The sequence below is a fragment of the Centruroides vittatus genome, unplaced genomic scaffold, assembly GCF_030686945.1.
Source record: "Centruroides vittatus isolate TY-2023 unplaced genomic scaffold, ASM3068694v2 contig_3127, whole genome shotgun sequence".
Lineage (NCBI taxonomy): Eukaryota > Metazoa > Arthropoda > Arachnida > Scorpiones > Buthidae > Centruroides > Centruroides vittatus.
Window position 1 is genome coordinate 12,961 of NW_027122015.1, and position 24,204 is coordinate 37,164.

Sequence of the window (24,204 nt, forward strand, 5' to 3'; positions counted from 1 at the left end):
AATATAATTAATTTTATATAAAAGCACAAGTTTTTTGGTCTTAAAAATTTTGTTCTAATGTAGGAATATGTTTATGCTGTTGTAATAACAATTAACTACAATACTACTGTAATAACAATTAAAAATATATATATTTCTTCAGCTACAACCAATAATAATTTTTGTTGTTTAAAGTTTACAGCTTTTGTTTTAAATCGGTTTAACAATACAATAAAATATTCAAAAGCAAAATAGGATTTTACTAATGAAAAATAATGTATAAATAAATTTATTTCTTTTTGATTTACAAAATTGTAGGAGCTTCCTGTGCATTTTCAATACTAATCACAATTCATAACACTTTTTTTCTTATAGCAAGAACTATTAAACACTTCTTCAAACAATGTTTTCTAATTCTTGCAAACATTCCTTTGCATCTTCAGAAGCTAATTTATTCTTGAATTTCTTTGCTAATTTCAATGCTGTATGGCAGGCTGATCTTGCTAGAACAGGTTCTCCTTTCCGAATATATGTGGTTCCTAAATTACAGTAAAATGAAGGCAAATCTGGTGTTCCATTTTCTTTACTTCTTTCTATAGCTGTTTTAAACATTTCTACAGCAGAATCAAAATCTTTTCTGAGACTGGCAACACTTCCAATGTCGTTAAGGAGAACTAAAGTTTGAGGATGAGAAGCACCGTTAATTCTTTCTGATACAGCCAATGCTTTCTCAAAATATTTCTGGGCATCCTGCAAATAGCCTCTGTCCATTAGATGTCGTGCGTACCAGTCTATACCCATGGCCCATAACACTAATGTATTTTGTTGTTCTTCTGTCAATGTGTCATCCAGTTTCATGAGATTTAATTTCTTTTGTTGTGTGTGTATACAAAATTTAAACCCAGTCTCTGCCTTATCATATTGTTTCAACTTACTATAAATTTTAGACAATTTAAGAGAGATTTCTATTATGGCATCATCATCATCGGCTTTTCCTTGAGTTAACATTCTCCTGGTTACTTCAAGGAATAACTTCTCAGCTTTTGCATAGTCCTCTTTTTGAAAGGCAACATTAGCTAAAATATCATATATATACGTTTCAGCTTCTGTATTAGCCCTTTCCTGAGCCATCTTCAGAGCTAAATGTAATGTACTCTCTGCATTATTATATTCTTCTTTCTGTAGAGACAAGATACCCATTTTGATTATGGTAATTAATGGATCCTCTTCTTCCTCCTCTTTCTTTAGCCCTAACCAAGTTAAGATACCAGCATATAGACTAAAAAGTAAAAAGTAATCAATTATAATTATAATAATTTATATACAAAGTATTTTATATATAAAAATTATTACCTACACTAAACTTTGTGATATTTATACAAAGTATATAACAGAATATTGAATTTAATTTGTTTATCACCATAATTTTAAGAATTCTATTCATTGGCAAGTTTTTTTATCATCATATCATTCAAACTGCAGACATTAGCTATATCAATCTCTTGTGGAGCTAGATTGATGTGTATTTTTGTTCTCTAGGTCAGCGGTCGGCAACCTTTCTGACCTCACGGACCACTAAACTCGCAATTTTGAACCCCCGCTGACCACTATCATGAATTTTTTTAAACAATACAAAATCTGTAGAATAATGATCATAAAAGTTCAATTTTACTATATTAATATGAAACTTTCATGTTTAATTATAACAAATTAATGCAAGCCTAAAGTTCATTGCTGCTTGTTTGAAACAAGTTTATGGATTCTTAGCGCTTTTCCACGAAGGACGACAATCGCACTCACAATATTGTTTATTGTTCATTATTTATTGATAGCAGTCGCTTCGTATTTGGTTTTAGATTCGAATAAAAAACCCCCAATAAGTGAAAAAAGTAACTAAGCATTTTGCATTTCTTTCATAGTACTTTGCATAACCTTCTGTAGATCAATGTCCAAATTTCTCCAAGGACCACCCAAATTTTCTTGCGGACCACCAGTTGCCGACTGTTGCTCTAGGCAACAAGGGGTCAAGTTTTAACCCAGAGTTGGATACATAAAATTTTAGTAGCAAATTTTGTTTCATCCTGCAAGCTGCTTTCTGTTATTCAAGTATGTAATCATAAGTGTATTCATGAATTAATATTGGGAATTGATTGTATTCTGTGAAGAAGGTGATTTATATGCATAACACATTACTTATTTTGATACAGTTAATATAAAACTTATTACAGTTCTATTATCATTTTTAGAAAAATAAATACATACATATTACTAGATACTTTCTGAATATTTCACAGATCATCCGAAACTGACCTCCAGATATCAGTTTGGGAAATGCTACGCTAATATTTATTTGTTAAACATTTTAGGTAGTATTTTTTTTAAATAAAAATAATTATATAAAGTTTGAAATTATTTATTTCATATATGCATCTAAAACAAAAAAATTTTGAAATAAAACTATTTTAGTTTGTTTTCATTAAAGAAAATATGAAATAGTATTTATCGTTGCTGTTGCAAAATATTTTACGTACGAACGAAACGGTTACAAAATTCAACGTACAAGATTGTGCCTTCTGTTTATTATTTTATATCCTACAGACACCGGTAAAGTGTGGAAAGGCTCCTCAAAGTCCAGAGGACCTAGTCTTAACTACTATCGATAATACCAAATTTCGGTAGCCAACGGCAACAAGCTCCCATGTATTTGAACATCAAACTGCACGTAGCACCTAATAAACTACACATTTATATGCGGTACGACTTTAGACACATCACACGAGCTCCCAATTACCTTCAAATATCGAAAGTAATTATGACTAAGCTCCCAGGTTTAATAACAGCAGCTTCTTCAAGACGTGAACAGAAAATTTTTCAACCACTACTACTAACAACTATTAAAATCCTAAAACATTTATTGGGAGTCTGTGATTTTCAATTATCAATATGGAAGACGATGGAAAGAAGAATATAGGAAAAATTTGTGCAGAGAATGATGGGACTCTGGATAACTGTAAGAAGTTATGCATGTTAGTATGTGACTTACTACAGAAATTTTTGTAAAATGATTTGGATAGGCTATATCCATTAAAACAAGGGATAAATCATGATATTTAACCCTGGCATGAAACGACTGGTATACCTCTACTTGAAATGCCATGTTTGATTTTTTTTTAAAATGTCAATCCCTACGTGATATTGAATAATTAAACTTAATTGCAGGAACGCAATATCAAATTATGAAAGTTTATCAGATATATGGCGGCTCACTTTGACGTTTTCTAGAGAACAATTTGAGGGTAAAATCGAGGTCCTGCTGTACACATTCTTAAAATGAGAGAGATCATTGTTATGCTTAATGAATAAATAGAAATTTGGTAACAAAATATACTTCGTAATGCATTTAAGTGGAATGATGTACTCCACGTTTCAATGACAAATCATAAGCATTTTTTAAAAATTTCCTACCTTATTCTCTTAACTCTGTTCTCTGAAGTAGGAAATCGTCGAATTGCAAGTTTAAAGTATCTGGGAGACTTAAAATAGCAATTAAAACATCTGAATGTCAAACGGTTTCCTATACTTTTCGCGGAAATTGCCAAAAATCTGGATGCCATTCACACGATCGACAGCGGCAATAAACGACGTTAGCAGATGACGGAAGTAGCGACACCGCCATTTCGTGACTGTGGCCAGCTTTTTAATGTAATTCATTAGCCAAAATATCATCATATATATTATCAAATATTATTATCTTTATTTAGTAAATTTTTATGATTTTAAATAATACTTTTATTACTTTTCTAAATGAGATGGAATTTTAATAGCATCAATATGACATGGCGACGTACAGTTCTATGTGACCTGGAGATAGAGTACGTAACTTTGATTAAATTTGATTTAGTAATACATCAAGTACCTTGATAGTATAGAGTAAAAACTTTTAGATCTAAAACATTAACATTTAAATTTTAATTTAAATAAATATTTTCTTGTGTTGAATTATGAGGATGGTTCGAGGTTGGCCTGGACTGGATTCTTTTTACACCAATATATAAAGCACGACATTATTGAGTTTCTCTCCAGATAATTCCTCTGCACATAAATATATTTTTTCCAACGTTCGAGCATCTTGTTGATCATCATCATGAAAGTTTGTCTTGATCATTGTCCAGCAGTCCCTCACCACCCGGCCGTCCCACTGTGAGCTTGGCCGAACCCGTAATGGGCTTGCTAAAAAGAGGCCCTCTTAGTGCTCACAGGGCGGAAAGAGTTAAAAAATAAATAAAATTAAAATAAAAGCCAGTTGGAGCACTTCGTCGGATTGTAATTTCATTCCATCTATCAACTCCTTCAACTGATCATCAAATAAAAGTTACAAGAGGCTAAATCAGGACTAGGGCGGATGATCACTGTGGAGACAGTCGGATGCACTGTGTGGAGCCGTGCGTTATCGTGCAAAACTTTGATGCCATTGGTGATTTTTTTCAAGGTCTATTTTTGTGAACGGAGCCGTGCAGCTTTTTCACGTGATAAATCACGCAAGTTCACACGCCGGTTGGCTAGTATGAACTCCTCCGTACGGCGACTGTTCCTGTTAGTCACTGCGGTTCTACATGAGTATGAGAAAGGCATCATCTCTCTGCCTTCATAAAATTTGCTGCATCAATCAAAGATACGTGATATAGTCAATTTGCCAAACTGTACTGAGGGTCTGTGATGAATGTCAGCCGGCTTGACTTTTTCATTGAGGAGAAATTTGATTATACATCGCTATTTCACGTTAGCACTAACAGTGTTAGATGCCATCTTGTCCTGTTTCTATAGAATGGTTGCAAACCGGGTAGAAGATGGCACGACATTCACATTCGTGAGCTAGCTAGCCTCTTTCAGATCGCTGCGGAAGATGCGTTTGAAGTTGGAAGGAATAATCGCGATAATTGGCTGAAGTTGTCACGTGATTTTGGCGTAACTGCGTCTCTCCAGCACCCAAATTAGCGTTTATTAATTAGAGATCGTATATAACCAAAACAATCTATTTTCCGAACAAATAAAACCTTCTTAAATGAACAATAACTTAAATTCTTGTTTTACAAACAAAATTCAGTTGGAGTCTCGTTTCATAAGCAGGTGTAATTAATTCCCTTCAGATTTTATCTTTATATTCTATAACTATATCCAGTGGTGATGTTCGAAATATTTAACAAAGGGTTCGCTAGCAGAAAATTTTTCCCTAACAATCACCGACAAACGAAATGGAAGTTTTGGCTAGAAATAAATACAATACCTTTTCTTGCGATATATCTAATAATCAGTGGCGTATTTGGAACGTAAGGGGCCCTGGGCGTAGACCAGGTAACAATAGTATATTAGTGCTGTCGACCTTTTTTTTCAGGCAGAGAAATTTTTCACCCCGAATGGCACTGCTGATAATAGACAGATGTCATCATCTCTCGAAATACAATATCCTTTTTATTTCGCTGTCCATAACCCGACACGTATTCCATAGCCATCTTGTATTATCTCGCGCGCGTGAGATTGTGGGATCTCTCTTATGACTGGATCTAGTTTCAAGAACTCTCTTGAATCGATCGCGATGAAACCTCGTTTCGGTCGAGAGAGATCGCACCAAGGCATAGTCCCCGACCTTGCTCACAATCTAGATTGAAATGCTGAAATGCTCGGTGCGAACGGGTATAAGGCTCTAGTTTAGTAGTGTTACAGAGTATAATACGTATATTTTAATATATTTTTTAAAAGAAACGAAACCACTGAGAAATGTTACGTGTGTTTAACAAGGTTCGGGAAACTGAAAATTTTACCAACAGGTTCGGGCGAACCCGTTCGGAAAACTGAAAATTTTAACAACGGGTTCGGCCGAACCTGTGCGAACCCGCTGAATATCACCACTGACTATATCTCTCGAAACCCTATAACTCCCTGTTTGAGATATTAATGAATACTTTTGAAGCAGAAAACTATCAAAGTCTGGAGAAGAATTTAAAGATCAAATTTGGAGGGTATTGGATTTGCCGATTTCGAGTTGCATAATTTCAAAGTTACTGAGTTGAACTACGATTATGACATAAAAGACTGAAAATGGCGAGGGCCGACTTACCCACGTCAAATCTCAATGAAAAATTTTAAAGATTCATTCCAGACTTGAAACCTGACCTTCCATTCATCCAGGGCCGGATTTAACAATCAGAGGCCCGTGAGAACAAATACGGTGGGGCCCATACGAGAGGTCAGTCGGGCCGCCATGTTCGCTGCCATAAGTAACATTAACCATAAGTAATAACCGTAAAATAAGATTAAAAACCCTTTAAGAGTAGGCAAATTTGATAATTTAGAAAATTTACACAAAATACTGTACTATCAACTAGATTTCAACTAGGAAGTTGTAAATTTCATTTAAAAATAAGGTTATTGTAAACATACATATATTTTACTGTGTAAAACTATTTATTTTAATTTAATTGAAAAATACATATGCAAAATTTTTTTCCCGAAATTTTCCGCTGTTTCATAGGTTTTTTCCCGGGTTTGGTTTTCTCTGCCCGTGGCTCTCATGATTAGGCCACACTAAGCTGTTGCGGTAATAGAAAAAAAATTGTTTAAACATAGTTTTGTGGGGGCCCTGGGCACCGGCCCAAATGCCCTTATGTAAATCCGGCCCTGCATTCATCTCGGTCGTTATGCCTATCGTGATCGATGTGATGAGAGACAAGATTCCACGTGATTTGGCAATTCTAAACGGTCGATAATGGCGTTCGCTTCGTCTAGGATGGTGAGCAGTGGTGATATTCAGCGGGTTCGCACAGGTTCGGCCGAACCCGTTGTTAAAATTTTCAGTTTTCCGAACTTTGTTAAACACACGAAACATTTCTCAGTGGTTTCGTTTCTTTTAAAAAATATATTAAAATATACGTATTATACTCTGTAACACTACTAAACTAGAGCCTTATACCCGTTCGCACCGAGCATTTCAGCATTTCAATCTAGATTGTGAGCAAGGTCGGGGACTATGCCTTGGTGCGATCTCTCTCGACCGAAACGAGGTTTAATCGCGATCGATTCAAGAGAGTTCTTGAAACTAGATCCAGTCATAAGAGAAATCCCACAATTCCATGCGCGCGAGATAATACAAGATGGCTGTGGAACACGTGTCGGGCTATGGACAGCGAAATAAAAAGGATATTGTATTACGAGAGATGATGACATCTGTCTGCTATGAGTAGTGCGATTCGGGGTGAAAAATTTCTCTGCCTAAAAAAAAAAGGTTGGCAACATTAATATACTATTGTTACCTAGTTTTCGCCCAGGGCTCGTTACCTTCCAAATACGCCACTGATTATTAGATATATCGCAAGAAAAGGTATTGTATGTATTTCTAGCCAAAACTTCCATTTCGTTTGTCGGTGATTGTCAGGGAAAAATTTTCTGCTAGCGAACCCTTTGTTAAATATTTCGAATATCACTACTGATGGTGAGTATACGATCGGCGTAAACTTATTCATTTTTTTTTTTTGTGTTGTGTGTGTTTGGGGTTAAAATTATGAACTATTTTATTAAAATAACGATTATTTAAGCATTTGTGAATAACATTGTAAAGAAACAGACGATTTTAATCCAAAAATTATTTAATATTTTTTAATGTAATGTGAAGTGACCACAGAAACTCTAAGGCTGTGTTCACTTTTTCTATTTTCTTTTTTTTATTTTCTCACAGCAAGCATTTAATTAAAATTATATTTGTAGTCTAGTGATGAGGTATTACTCTTGTTGGATCAGTATGAAAGTGATGAAGAAGCCATTTTATTATATCATATCACTGAAGATATACCTGTGACAAAAGCAAGAATAAATTTAAATAAAATGACTGATTCTGATTGCTTGTTTTATTTTCGGTAAGTGATATGTTTATAAATTAAAGTAAATACTTAAAAAATGGAATAATACTTATAAAATTTTTAATTTTAACAGATTTTCAAGAGATGATTTGTTTCACCTCTATTCTGCTTTACGCCTTACATCTGTAATCATTTGTGAAAATGGATCACGCTAACTTGGAATTGATGCATTATGTATTTTATTATAAAGATCAGTTTATCCTAATAGACTCAATGATATTTCTGTTTTGTTGGGGAGATCGAAAAATGAACTTTCACGATTTGTTCGTGAAACACTAAATATCTTTTTCAATAGCCATTCCAAGTTGTTATCGAATATCAACGAAATAAAACTAACAAGAGAAAAATTAAAATTATTTAGGCAAGTAATAACAGCAAAAGGTGCTCCTTTGACAAATTGTTGGGGGTTCATACATGGAACGGCACGTCCCATTTGTCGACCAAAAACACATTAAAGGGTGGTATTCGGTAGCCCTAAACGTATACATTGTTTGAAATTTCAATCAGTGGTTACACCCGATAGTATGGTTGCTAACTTATTTGGACCAATAGAAGGAAGACGTCACGACAGTGGAATGTTAAGAGAACCTAATTTGCTAGAGCATTTGGCTGCGATTCCTTGTTCTGAGAACGGGAGGACCCAATTTGTTTTATATAGAGATTATGGTTATCCTTTGCGTCAACACCTCATTACACCATTCCGAGGTGCTAGCTTAACGCCCGAGCAAGAAGTATTTAAATCCAGGATGAATTCAGTAAGAGTGTGTGTGGAATGGGTATTTGAGAAATAATTCAGATATTTGCGTTTCTTGATTTAAAAAAAAAAAAAAAAATTGAAATTGTTTCTTCAGCCTGTTGGTAACCTGTATATTGTGTGTGCACTATTTACAAACTGTCACACATGCTTATACGGTAGTGCAGATTATTTTAATTGTTTACCCCCAAATTGGACAAATATTTAGAATGTAATGAAAAAATTCTTTATTTATTCATTTAATTTTTATTCAAAGTTTTCAAAAGTATTTCTACAAACACTTTTCTTTCCTCTCTATCCTGCTTCAGTCTTGCTTCTCTCTCTCTCTCTCTCTCTCTCTCTTCTCTCTAAATCAAATTTTGCTTTTTCCAAATCTAATTTTTCTTGTTCCAGTTTCAGTCGTTCTTTATTTAAATTTAATTCTTCTTATTTCAACTGATGCTCTTGGTCTTGTTTGCTTTGTATGACAAGAAAGTTTTGTTTTCTTTTTTTTGTAACATTGGTATCTTCATCTAAAAGTAATTAGAAATGTATAATTATTATACAATTCTTGTAATAATTATAATATAAAGAATTTTTAAGTTTATATATTTACCAGATGGAAACTCAGGAGATGATACTCTTAAAGATGTCATCGCTGCATCCCTGACTTGCTGCCCAGTAATGGCTTGCGGTGGCGATTTCTCAGATGTTATCTGGGCTTCATATTTTAACTCTTTTATTTCTTGTAGAAGTTGATTACGTTGTGTAAATTTCTCTTCTGTTTCAGATCTTCGCAAACTGGCTTGATCATTCTGAAAAGAAAACTATGATAAGCTATTTTATGAACACGGCTATAAAAATTTTATCGATACTTCGCATCACTTGCTAAAAAATTGAATAATTAAATAATTTCTGGATTAAAATCGTCTGTTTCTTTACAATATTATTCGTAAATGCTTAAATAATCATCATTTTAATAAAATGGGTCATAATTTTAACCGCATACACAAAACAAATGAAGAAGTTTAACCAGGGCCGGATTAAGTTTCTAGCGGGCCCTAGACAAAATTTAAATTGGGGCCCCATTTAAATAAGTTGCTTTTAAACAAATCTTATATAATGTGACATTAGCTAGCATGGATGACACCCGGTGCGGATATCGTGGTGTCACCCTACGGTCTGACTTGAGTGGACGCCCAAGTCACACCGTAGTGTCACCTTTTTTAATCTTTTATAAAACACTATTCAATTGTAATATCTTCGCACTCGAGCAACTTGAACGCTATACCGAATATGCGATGTCGCGACGTATAAGTTTAGATTTAGAAAATAAATCATAACCATATATCAGGAATATTTCTAGATGGTGCGAGAGATCTCATAGCGTACATTACTTCTGACGCACGGGTTGCTGTTGACCTTTTTTTTTATTATTATTATTTTAGGTAATGGCTAGTCCGGCGGAGCTTAGTAGGAATTCTTAAATACAGCCTTTTCTGTCCTATCGAATTTCTTAAATAATTTTAACTCGTTTTGAAACAGAGAAATCTTCTGCACTGAAGCCGGGCCCCTCCGAATTACGGGCCCTAGACATTTGTCTACTTTGCCTATTCGATAATCCGGCCCTGAGTTTAACCTATCTTCTACTCGCCATTCTAGACGAAGCGACCGTATAGAATTGCCAGATGGCGGCGCTTATCCGTCCGCCGTTCACGTTTTGCGCTGATACGTGCGCCTCAACCTCTCTATTATTTGTATATTTTTCTCTTCTAAATCTTCTCTCAATCGTCACCTGCAAATGTTATTTTGCAAACGAATTCCACAATCTTGACCTTTACCTCAGATTAATATTTTTATACCCGACAATTTAGAAAATGATTTTTAGAAATGAAATCTTGATTATGCTAGTTTTATTTTTATGGATATTTATGGAAGCTCTGTTTTTTGAATATTTCCAGAATAATTTGTTTAATACGCGCCTAATTCTTGGCTCTACTAACTTTTTAAAAGGAGTATTTTAACATTTCTAACTATCCAACTCGCTAACTAATTAATTTTTTCATTTATTTGAGAGTTGAAGATAATCAAACATTAATTGGAACCGCAGTTACCTTCAATTAGGTCATTTAGTTAATGAAATTTTGTTATTAATTCGTTCTTGGCTACATAATAGCATTAATGAAGCATTGAAATTAAATTACTCTCAAGTGATGGCGATCATCTAGATTAAGGTTAGCTTTTTTACTTGGACATTATTTACCATTTTCTGATCCGCTGTATTATTTTACATTCACATTCTCTGATGTATTCATTTCATTATAGCTAATTAAAACTGGCTGACAGTTATTTAAATTATGTAAAAAGTTAATGAATAAGGTAATAGGAACAGCGTTTTCCAAAAATTAGCAAAATACATCAACCATCAAACTCGTTCCTTTACAGCAGTGGTGCCCAAACTTTTTGATTGGAGGACAAAATTTCACAAACAGTCAAGTCTTAAGTTGACGAGCCACTGTTTTGTATTGATATATTCCATATATACAAAAAATAAGCCTATTTTATCATAAGTGATGTTCGTGGTCAGGATTTGGCCCAGGGCAGTGTTTGGATGCCATTGTTCTACAGTATTTAAAGTAAGGCCTGTATTTATAATGAAAATTGATAAATCGAAATCCATTTATGAAGAATTGATAAGAAACTTTCAAGTTCGATAATGGCTGATGTGTGGTCATATTTTTGAAAAACTCTTACCTGTCGTTCGTACTACATTAGGCCCTATTGATAACTTCTTAACTCTTAAGTTGTAAAGTATAAATGATTTGCATAAATGTGTCATTTGGTTTATTTACAAAATTTATAAATTTATACATAATCATAAGAAAACTTTATAAATCTATTACGAAATCTCAAATATATAGGGAGAATTTACGCTATGTTTTCTATAAATTGCAATACAAAATATTTTTTTACGGTTTTATTTAAACTTGAATCATTTTACATTAGAGAAATTTGTATATCTGAAACTTATTCCACTTACAAGTTTCCAGCGGCAGCGGCGAATGTTCGGCAACAAAAATATAGAACCTTATTCCATTGGAAGCCATAACGCTAATACATCAGCCAATTACCATCACGCCGGCAGACTTTTGAGTATGGAATAGTTTCTACTGTTCTGACATTAGATAAATACTATCACTTTATTGGCTGTCAAATGGCGGCAGCGACAAATAAGGCTTCGGCAAGCTGTTAGATGCCTTGTGGGATTGTTTACACAGTAACCGTTGGAAACTTATAAGTGAAATGACAATCGTTCTAGAAGCAATTAAACTCTACGAATGTACAAAGAAAAGAATTTTACTTCTTCCCAAATACTCGCTACAAGATTGTCATTAGCTACATGCAGTAATTTCTTCTAATTGTGCAACATATTATGCAAATTTCTGTAATATTTTGTACCGAAAAGATACTTTTAGTTATGAAAGAAAGGCATCTTAGCTGTCTATCTTTAGTTCAAATTATATTAATTAGCCAAGTTCTTGCCAAAAAGTTAATTTAGCATTGAAATTTGGTTAACTGTATTTACTTTTATTTCATTTATAATAAGTGAAACAAAGTAATCACAAATTTTGATTGTTGGATAATTTTCTATGAATATTGAGAAATTATAAACAAGATGAACTACATTTCAGAGATGTATGATGATGACGATGATGGTGTTTGATATTAAATCCAGTATTTTGAATTTAAAAACGTTTTCTTCATTTCTCAATAGATTTGCTAGTAATCAAAATTTATGGAAACAACAAATTATGAAAAGTTAAATATTAATGTTTGGCTGGTTGGGATGGAATGTATTTATACTGTATTTTCAAATTGCAATTAATAGCGGGTTTGTACTCAAGTGCAAATTTTGCTTGCTGAAGTGCCAACAAAATGGGGAAGTATGCCTTAATTAACAGATTTTGAAAAGAGAAACATCAGCTTTTCATGGCCAAGAAATGTCATCTAGGTAAACTATTATTTATTGTGACATCGTCACAATGCTCTCAATTTTAGTAGTGTTTTGCTCCTGGACATCATACTTTTCCTGTTAGCAATAGTCATGCCGGTCATCTAACTCCTTTCAGGGGAAACTTTTTGAAATAAAATAACATGACCTTTGGCTTGTATCCGAAGTTCATATATAGTTAATCTGGGTCTCCTTCCCCTAATCTTTCCACACCTGGTTTCGGCTTTCATCTATCTAATTCCGTTCTCGAGATTTAGGAAGGGCAGACAACGGACGGACGACAATGGGAATTTATTGGTTTATAATTTTTTTAAATTGCAGCCCAATTACTGCACGACTGAATGGGTTGGTAATAAACCAGATTTTAAGTAATAAGACGACAATTGAACAAACAGAACTGAGATCAGATGTTGATACTTCAAGATCTTCAGTTGGCAGAATCGTAAAATCAAGATATCTCCTTGTTCACACGAAGTTAAAACTATCTCTAAAGCTAAATAAACAGCATGAAATAAAAAGATTTCAGTGAGCCAAAGAAAGAATGAACTGGACTGAAAAGTGGAAAAGTAACTGTGCAGCTGTGCACACTGCAAAAACCACTTTCGAGTGGTTTTTAATTAAGTAACCGACTTCCAGTTTTAGATTGGCTTGCTTTGTTCTTCAGACTTGAATCAGGTGGAAAATATGTAGACTAATATTTAAGGGTTTGAATTTCAATTCAAATCCACTGAATTTACACGAAAATTTATGATTAATTCTACTGATTTTAGTTGTCACATGTCTGGCAACAATGATATGAACATAGACTGAGGTGAATAAAGTTGTCTAAATGTCAATTTATTACATGTTTTATTTTCAAAATTGAATGTATAAAGTACATTTGTATGTAGTTCATAACAATTATGTTGTAATTATTTTAAATTAAAAATCTATTTTAATGTTCATTTTAAAATTTTTCCTTGAGCTATTTATTATAGGGATCACAGAAAAATATTAATTTAAACTCAAAAGGGACCAAAGGGAGAAACACTGGCTTAGAATGCCTAATATAGTAATCGTGATCAATTTCAAATGTCGGGACTATCCCTCTCCGAAATTTATAAAAATATGCAATGGAAGTTCGTTAATCCGGCAACTACGAGTCCAGAGTCCAAATTATCGGGCGTTTTTGTTTTAGAAAATTCGATAAGTTACATGTGATCTGAACGTTGCAGACTTTGCTGTACGTTTTAACAGCTACTGCTATATGTTTACGATTTGTTTACGCATGCTCTTCAGTCAATCTGAAGATACAATTCATGACTATATTGTGCAAAAATGAATTGAAAAACCTGCAAAAGTATTAATGAACATGTTAATGCCTGGGTCATTAACGCATCACTTGTCTAAACAAATTGCGACGGGCGGAGTACTTACTAGGATGCCGGATTATCACCACACAATTTGGATTATCGACCACTTCAAAGGTCGGATTAGCGAATTTATACTATAAGAATAAAATCAATAAGACCACATTGAGCAGAATCTCCTGCATCACGAGGTCCCTGCAAAGCACAAGTGTCTTATACAAATGTTTGTTGCAGTGGCGTGCCGTGACATTTGATGATAGGAAAGCTGTGTTTCTGTAAGAAGCCGACTTACAGGGGCAATCAATTAATTGCGCGTCAGGGCCCATTCGTATTCGTTTGTTCGATAAGCCAGTAAAAACCGTATACTTCTTTAAATGTATTTTTAATAGATTATCTGACGTACTTAATAAATAACAGAGGTAATTATATCGAACTTTCTTATTAGATTCAATAAATTCCCTATGCCTTCTAAATGCCAATTCTTGCTTTGAGAAAAAACATATAACATCTATTAATTTAGATATATCTATTAATCGTAATTATCTTGTTATAATTTTCAATATTTATTTTATATTGTCTACCAAAGTTAAATTCTATTCCTCTTTGATTTCCAAATTGCTTCAATTTTACGAAAGAATCGTCATTCGTCATAAATTTTATCGTCAAAATGTCGAAATTTTTTTGTTGACGTATTTATATTTAATTTAGGCGTTGGTTTTTCTCTTTTAATAATGTTTTCTTTTTCATTATATGGTCTTGAACCAAAACTTTTTTAAAATAAATTTTTGAATCACTAGCCACGATATAAGGGCTAAAATTAAAATTATTAGAAAAACTTACTTGGTAAAACAAAATGTGTGACGAATATACATACCTAGTACAAAAAATTCTTCAATTGTATGAATATGCTTTTAAAGAAACTTATAATTAAATATAACTTTGTGAAGAAACGTACATAAAAACAACAAAATATTCTTTACTTTTTAAATCTTAAAACAATCTACTTAGTGAAATAGCTCCCTACGAGTGGCTAATGAATGGAATCAGAGACTGTCCAGGTAGGTGTGTGCGTGCCAAATCCCGAGGGTGTCGATACCGGTCAATGTCAAATGCCTCTTTTGTCGCATCACTAGTATATATCAAAGGACGCCACAGGGTTGTTGTAGATTTTAAACGTTTCTCGCCATAGCTGTAAAAATCTAAATATGTTAAACTTAACAGATTGTCCGTCGTTTGTTTTCTAACTAATTCGTTTTAGGACCAAGTGTTCACGGAAATTTCCAAAATTTACAACTTTTCGGTCACTCTCGTTGAACTGGAAAAATTTCTGTCTTTATTACATCTAATATTACGAAGAGATTGGTTCGGTTAAGCTTCTGTTTAAGTAAAATTTCGGCTCTTTCATCAGGGTTTTATATATGTTTCTAATTCCCTAATCGCTTAATTATTTAATTACTTCTTAAGTAGAAATAAGTTGAAACCGGTTACTTTGTACTCGAATATCTGTAGTCTTGGGAAAGAAGTGGAAAGAAATTTCTATGACAACCGATACATAAATCGTAAATTTAAGGAAAATAAATTCTAGAGCTTTTTTTGTACCATTGTACGTCTCATTCATTAAATTTGGTTGTAAATGATGCTGCCAAAGTAACAGTTAATTTTTTAGCACTACTAGAATTGTACACGTTTTTTCTGCGTCCCCTTACAGATGGGACATACTAAATCGTAATATCGCCGGTTTAACATTGAAATCCGTAAGTAGTATAAGATGGGAGAGCAGAATAAACGCAGAATAAATATATCAAATATTTTAATGGATTTTTTTTTTAAACTCCTGTCAACTATACAGAACTATCATAAAAACATGCCAGTAAACTCCTATCGGTTGGGTTAAGTTATAAATCTAGTCTAGGGTGGGCAACCTTTTTTATAACATGGGCCAGAATAAATTTTACGTTTTTTTCCGCGGGCCGTAGTAGTTAATTGACGCCTTCTTGTGACTCGTAATTTTTTAGTCTGCAAATATGAAATAAATAAATAAAAAGTTCATTACTACATTTATTTCTCTTATCGTTTTCGAAAATTACAAAGAATTGGAAAAATAACTATTAATTAGTTATTTTTCCAATTTAATAATCTATTACAGATCTCGCGGACCGGATAGAAACTTTTCGCCAGCCGTAGCAGGCCCGCGGGCCGCGGGTTTCCCGCCGTTGATCTAGTCTACTCACGATTCACATAATCGGGCGAGGGCGGCCGAATATCTAGCAGGCAGGGGCTAACAGCCCACAACCAGTCCGGGATATAAAATTAGAAGCTTTATGTGTGAAGCATCCACCAGCTAAACTGGTGACGTTGGTGCTCTGTAAAGCGCATGCGCCAATGCCTATAATCTGGCTGCTCGGAAGTTGACAGGCAGGCGGCTAACAGCTCAGAACCGGTCCGGGATATAAAATTAGATGCTTTATGCGTGTGTTGCTTCTACCGGCTAAACCCGGGTGAGGTTGGTGCTCTGTAAACCGCATGTGCCAATGCCTATATAATCTGGCTGATTGGAAACTGACCCGGTTTCGACATTCCTTCGCCACTGAATTATTCGAATACACAATAGCAATCTTATCGTTTTTTCACATGTAGTATAGAAATTTGTAAAAGATACATAATGCAGTTATAATAAAATATTAATTTTAATTAATGCAAAGTACGTTAAAATATGAAAATTTATATTTTATAAAATACAAGGGAAGGTCGTTGGAAGGTGGAATCGGCGCTTCCATCGCTTCCAATGACGGCACGCCACTGGTTTGTTGCTTGCAGTGCTAAAACAGAGTGAGAGTTTTGATACTAATTTTTTACGGAGATGTCTTTTGCACGTCCTAAAATGTCGCCATACTAAATTTGGTTGCATTTAGACTGCTAAATATCTCTCCAGTGTTGAATAGGGTACTTTAATTACTATCGGCCGGTATATATTATATATTACATATAATAGCTTGAATTCAAGTTTATAATACTATACATATTAGGGGTATAGTAATTTCATTACAATAATATTTTAAATATTTTTATTTAATATTTATTATTACATCGAATAAACAAAATAATATGCCATAAGTAAATTAATTGACTTGGAGATTGACTTTTCCCTTCTTCCAAGTAAGCATCTTAAGTATTGTGCCGATCTCTCCTTTTCTCCCTTCCTATAGAGTAATATACTCTTTCTTTGCTATAATAAGCAAAGAAAGAATAAGCACGTAATATCAATTTACGATATTAATGATATCATTATATACAGTTTTTATAATAAAATAAGCAACAAAAGTCGAATACTAATAAATAAATTAAGGTTTATTATCCAATATAAATTAAGCATTTTTGAAATTAAAAATTACAGAATGATTGATAAATTATCATAGGAGATATCTGTAAAATGTTATATAATATTAAAGGTTCTTATATTATAGGAATTATTGACTGTGTAATAGAGCACGACCTTTGTTTCATTGTAGTCTTCACGGATACGTGCTTTCGTAAATATTTAAAAGTACGAGGAAAGGTCAGAAAGTAACGCACAGGAAGTTTTTACGATTAGTTTAATAGCTAGGCAAAATACGAACAAAGAAGTTACGTGTCTTATTTATTTTTCAACATAAGAGTTCTGTCCCTCGAGACATTTCTCTGATCTTGGCACCTATTTTAGTATACCTTGTTCATAAAATTCGTTTTCTGGGCGTGTAGCCAACTGCGCCCGACCGATTTCGTTTCGTCATCCGATTGCCCACACAGGAATTTTTTCACTGGACTGAAGAGATGAAAGTTCGAAGGTTCGGTGCCGAGCACCTCCCAGCCAAGTTGAGCGATTTTGTCACGAACAGAATTTTCGACACAGAGACGAGCATCGTCGGTGAAGCAGTTTGACATTTGTATTGTCTCTGTTGGGACGTTTGTTACGAAAGAAACGACTCTACTTTGGCAATGTGTTAGCAGGCTAAAAGCCTAGAAAACGGAGTCTTATGAACAATTTGTAACACACTAAAAAGTGATAAAAAATTATAATACTATCTACTATAAATATAATACTAAAATTGCTTCCGAGATGCGAGAGATAAAGCTCTTATGTTGACTAGTTCTTAACAGCCAAGACATAAAACCAATGGCGTGCCGTGACATTTGATGATACGGAAGCTGTGTTTCTGTAAGAACCGACTTCCAGGGGCAATGGGCTTTGTTCGATATGCCAGTAAAAACCGTAGACTTCTCTAAATATATTTTTAATAGATTACCTGACGTACTTAATAAATAAATGAGTTCAATATAATTACCTCCGTTATTAAATTCGACAGATTCCCTATGCCTTCTAAATAAAAATTCTTGCTTTGATAAAAGTTTTTGTCTTTATTCTTTACTTGTATTTAAATTTCTTGATAATATTAAATGTAATATTACCAAGAAATCAGTCCCCACTGTACTCGGCTAGAGATTGGTTCAGTTAAGCTTCTAAGTAAAATTCCGGCTCTTTTGGCAGGGTTTTATTTATGTCCCAATCTCTTAATTATTTAACTACTTCTTAAGTATAAATAAGTTGAAATCGATTACTTTGTACTTGAATATTAGTAGTCTTGGAAAAGAAGTGGAAAGACAAATTTTTATGACAACGGATAAATAAATCGTAAATTTAAGGAAAATAAATTCTGGAGCTTTTTTGTATCTTGTGCATCTTATTCATTAAATTTAGTTGTAAATGATGCTGCCAAGTAACAGTTATTTTTTTAACATTGTACAAGAATTGTACACTTTTTTCTGCATTCCCTTATAGATGGGACATACTAAATCGTAATATCACTAGTTTAACATTGAAATCTATAAGTAATACAAGATGGAGAGCAGAATAAAAAATTCCTATCAGTTGGTGCTCTGTAAAGCGCATGCACAAATGCCTATAATCTGGCTGCTTTACATCATTCAAATATTTTCACCGTGGAAGCTGACAGTACAGCGCTTCCATTCCGCCACTGATATTCGAATATACAATAGCAATCTTATCGTTTTTTTTTCACATGTAGTATAGAAATTTGTAATAAGATACATAATGCGGTTATAATAAAATATTAATTTTAAGTAATTCAAAGTACGTTAAAATATGAAAATAATCGCACGATATGTATTTATATTTTAGAAAATACAAGGGAAGCGGCGCTTCCACCGCTTTCAATGATGGCACGCTATTGCATAAAACTTCTTTTTTCATATTTCACATTTTGCCTAGCTATTAAATTATTCGCAAAAATTAGTGTTACGTTTTGATCTTTCCGTGTATTATTGTTATTGCTGTTGTTGTTATTGTTTTATATTTCTGAAGGGAAGGCCCTGTATTTCCATTTTGCATTGGATTCCTCAAATTATGAAGCTCGGCCTTGCATTGTACTGTAAACTATCGGCGAATCTTCATTTCGTTGTAGGATCAACTACTGTAAGATCCTACAGCGGTAAACTATAGCGAATTATGCTTTCGTTTGAGTTTTAAGCTCTAAAATATCGCAAGTTTTGCCCTTATTTCCGACATTTCATTTCTCATTAATAATATGAACCATTTAAAACTGAAATTTTCTACATGATCTTGGTATAAAATTAATTTAATTTATAGCAAGTCTACCATTTTTATGTTAGAAGATTTAAAAAAATACATTTTTTTTTAGCCTTTTTACACCTTTCAACGACTCTAACTATGAATATTAATAACACATAAACTATAACAATTAAAAATGTATATCGAATATAAGGTTATGTATTTTTTATTTGACTAGAATTGAAAACACATCAACATATTAATTAATATTTAGGCAAGCTGAACAAATATAACTGAAAATATGATAAAAAAAAGATTATTTTCAAAGAATAAAAAATAAAATGATTTATATTATTTCTATTATATTACTTAATTAATTTGGTATTTTACTTATATATTATCACATAATTTTGCAATATAATTAAGATCGCAACAACGTATATGTGAAATGCTTATACATTGATCATTGCTCGTATTTTAATCATAGAAAGAATTGTTTAATAAATGTAATATTATAATTTTTTTGATTTTTATTCATTTTATATATTATTTCCATCTTCCTCATTATCATCTCAAACTATTAAGGAGTATAATAAGTAATTTAATTTTCTAGATATTTTAGTACTTCTATTTGTTACTTTGTTACATTCTCTTAATAAATATCATCTTAAATTAATAAAACAGCCAATAAATAGAATAATTTCTCTGGATATTTTGTATTTCTTCTGTTGTTACGCTGTTATATCATCATAACTTGCTTTTGTGGTCCTGCATGGTTTATGCAAACCAACTGATGATGATGCCTTTGTCACTCTTTTTCTTTTTTCTGTATTTCTTTATTGAGTCTTAATCTCCGACTCCACATCTCACAGCATCCTTTTTCATGCGCTCCTCCATCTCTCATCTTTTGATCTACCTTTGAGTTTCGGTTCGTTAATTTTCAGGGGAACACTTTTATATAGAAATAAAAATAAACTACAAAGATAAAATTTTATTTTTTAAAATTAATTACTACTTAATTAAATCATCCAAATATGCTAATGAAATTACTAGTTAATGCAGGAGCAGCTATGGATGAGTAATCAATATAAAAATGAAGTTGAAGCGAATAATTAAAAGGTCAAAGTCATTTATATTTTCGAATTTCTATTATCTAACTTTAATAGAACAATAAGCCGGAGTTTATATTTATTCACGTTATTTTGTAATTTACGATAATATGATACAATGTAATTAATCTAGATTATTTAAATTTATATCCAACGCTCGTTAATTTTGATAAATTTTCATATTAAGACATTCGATTAAATTCTTAATCACATTAAAAATATCTTGTGTAATCTTAACAGTTGTAATTAAGGCAGTTTCTATTTAATTTAATAAAATACGAATTTACAATTATGATATAATTAATTATCTTTAACTTCGCTTATAAATAAACAAAATTCAGATGTGTAAGTTCACTTTATAAACCACAAAGATCTCTCATACATAAAGTGTATTAATCGTATCGAGTGAGAGCTTTTAATGGACATGGATTCAAATTCCAAGAGTCAAATACATGTTGATAACAAATAATATTCAAATTAGTAATTTCAGTTATTAGTAGGACCCCTTTCTTCTAGTATGATTCCTAATTTTATTTATTTTTTTTAAGTAAACAATCTTATTTTCTTAATAAGAAAAACTAACATTTAAATTGAAAACCTTAATCTTATATATATTTAATTACAGAAATATAAGTTCGAATAGAACAGAAAAATATATACAGTGGCTACTCGATATAGTAAACATCTTTGTTGGCACTAGCGTTTACGCATATAGTGAGTGAACTCAATATAGTGAATGATTTATCACATTCCTTTGAGAATTTACTATATTGAGTGTTTACAGTCCATCGCTTCCAATAAGAGTTGCTAATGGACGGGAGTTCAGATCCCAATGGATTACATTACTTCTTTCTTTCTGTACTATTATTAATTCTGCTTCAAGTAATGTAGTTTATATACTTGAATTTTACGATAGTATTGCTATTTATGTTCGAGTGAGTTAGCATATTAATGTACACTAATTATAACAGATAATTAACCATTTTTAAGATTACAAAAGCGTCAATTAAACATTAGTATGAAACATTTAATATATACTTCACATGAAAAAAAATTGGGGACTCTTTTGTGCCTAGGGCCCGGACCATACGGTCGTACTGGCTTCTTCTATCTGGGCCCAGGCCTACTTAATATAACCTACAAAAGTGGGCCAGATGGAGTTGGTCAAAAGAGTCATTTGGTCAGCACCGGTCCAGATAGAGTGTCCAACAATGTCCGTTTGCATGGGTCTGCTTAACATAATTAAAGCAATAACACTGAAACTTTTACTTTTCATTTTTAATCAATGAAAACTATTCATATATTTTCAAGTTGTTAAAGGAAGAGTTTTAATTAAAACGAATTTTATTACATTCAAAATTAATTAAATTTTAATTTGCAAATATTTAACACGAAATATATTTAACATTTTGTAAACATTTTCAATAATTTATAAATTTAATTTCTATTAATAGCGTCAGAAATATCTAATATATTTAGAAAATTTTTAATACGTCTAATTGATTGTTTTTTTATTTTTCTTAATTTGGCATAAAAGTCGGGGATATAAGAAACATTTTTGAACATTTAAAACTGATTAAAATGTCGAAGGCAATTGGCGAAACCATTCGAAAAATGCGCGAAGATGGCGAAAAGTAGAATTTAAATCGATAAAGAGTTGACCTTCACGCATCACTCGCCTCAACCGTCGTCCATCTTTGCCACAAAAACGCTTTTTCTTTGGTCACCGAAGCGGATAATTTACAAATAACCAAGGTATTAGTTATACGAGCCACATACAGATGGCAGCACACATTTGGAGGTAGGAGGACATGTGTTGAGAGCGATACATCGAGTGGTTGCTCGACGAAGGTATGCGAGTGGATTCTCTCTGTATTCAGTCTCTTCGCCACATTGTAGATGGGGAAAAGAAACAGTAAGCTGAAGGCCGAAATAGCGACCAGACTTGCCAAGGAAACCTACTGTAAGTGCCATTCTTTTTTACACCCCTTTCCCCGAGTACACGGAAATCCCTCCTCTTTTTGCTCTCAGGTGAAGCCCGAATTACCTCACCTAACCCTAATATTAGTCCTAAGGTAACGGAATGATGATGACGTCATTTCATTGTCGACTCAGATATCAAAATGGGTCCTACTTTGTCGACTCTCCTCAAAGAAGAACCGATATTGTAGTAGAGGGGTTGTCGATTGTTAAGTGAAGAAGAGGAAAAATTAAAAAAGTGAAAGGATACTCGAGCAGAAGATGGGGAGAAGGAAAGAAAAGTAAAGCTTCAAAGGTACCAATTTTATTGTAAAATGCTGGAATGACAGAGTAGAAACGTGGAAAGTCATTTTTTGCATCGTTTACTATCGAGGATGCATTATTCATCTTCTGAATTTCAGACAATAGTTGAGATATTTATGATTTTTTTATTTATTTCCAAAGTGCGTTTTACAAACGGATATTTTCAGTTCGTTCCTCCAGATTTTGGGAAAATCAGTGTAGCGTGACTTTTCCTAATTGGTATTTCTAACAACAATCAGTGCGCTTCCATTCAAAATGTAACCTTAATGCGAATAACGTGTTCGGCGATCATATCTTAATAATTTCTTTTTTTGGTTGTAAAAAATTGACATTTCTCTGATAGATTCCTATCAATTCAGAGGAAAAAAATTTACATTTTTTCATGATATTCTTTGATTTAAGTTTTATTCTTATCTCTCCCGAATTTACATTTTCAACAATTTTGAGCTTGGAAAATATTAAAAGAGATGCAACAAATTGTTGTTACGATTAAATTTTATGGGATCCGATCCAAATTCCGTGAATATCTCGTCAAACAAAAACTCGACACGCTATAAAATCAATGATTATCAAATTTTTGCAAATGTCTGTGTGATGAGCCAGCATCAAGGCGCATTCAAAAGATTCGTTAATTAATGTTTCATTTGGTTTTCTATTGAAATTATACCAATTTCGAATTTAAAAAAGTAATGAAACCCGTCAATTTTTACTGGCTCGTAGCACGGAAGTAATTCATTTTCTCGAATATAAATGAATTTAAACTCAAAAATTATAATCAGTTTACGGATTGTTCTAAGAAAAATTTAAATTCCAATGTGGTTGAAGCGCACGTTTCACAAATAAAAAGCGGTTGATGTACGGACAGAATATTATATTAGTTGATAATACATCAATACATAACACTGTATAAGCAATTATTGTAAAGCTAAGTTTGTTTGGCGCAGAAAACGACCGTTAAACATTTATTGAGTTCAATTTTTCATGTTATTTTTGCTTAAACTGTACTACAAAACTCGACATAAAGTCCCCCGAGATCCGTAGAAATTTATTTATAAAAATTTCCTTTCAAATTTTTCACTGGAACAATAATATATAAAAACAATGACAATATTCAGTCTTCTATTTTTTCGATATTTTGTTCGTGTAGGGATTTTAACCTGTTGGGATTTTGAACCGGACTCAAATTTAATTGTATTCACAAACGAATTTGATCTTTTCAGTTAATTTTATTTATTGATAAATAATTAATTTCATTATTTTAAA

General features: G+C 32.7%; 2 protein-coding genes across 2 annotated transcripts in view; one reads left to right on the top strand and one right to left on the bottom strand.

Annotated features, from left to right (window-relative positions):
* Window positions 1–252: 252 nt before the first annotated feature.
* Window positions 253–3,651, bottom strand: Ttc19 (tetratricopeptide repeat domain 19). The gene is made up of 2 exons (XM_067267993.1): window positions 3,445–3,651; window positions 253–1,258 (listed from the first exon to the last, which is right to left on the bottom strand). Exons 1-2 carry the CDS (start codon window positions 3,591–3,593, stop codon window positions 376–378), a joined length of 1,032 nt encoding a protein of 343 aa, XP_067124094.1. The 5' UTR covers window positions 3,594–3,651; the 3' UTR covers window positions 253–375.
* An 18,707-nt stretch (window positions 3,652–22,358) lies between these two features.
* LOC136973293 (frequenin-2-like) overlaps window positions 22,359–24,204 on the top strand; it is a 60,536-nt gene continuing 58,690 nt past the window's right edge. The window contains exon 1 of the mRNA XM_067268023.1: window positions 22,359–22,621. Within this exon, the coding sequence (XP_067124124.1) occupies window positions 22,558–22,621 (64 nt within the window). The 5' untranslated portion in view covers window positions 22,359–22,557. The remainder of the gene's footprint in view (window positions 22,622–24,204) is intronic.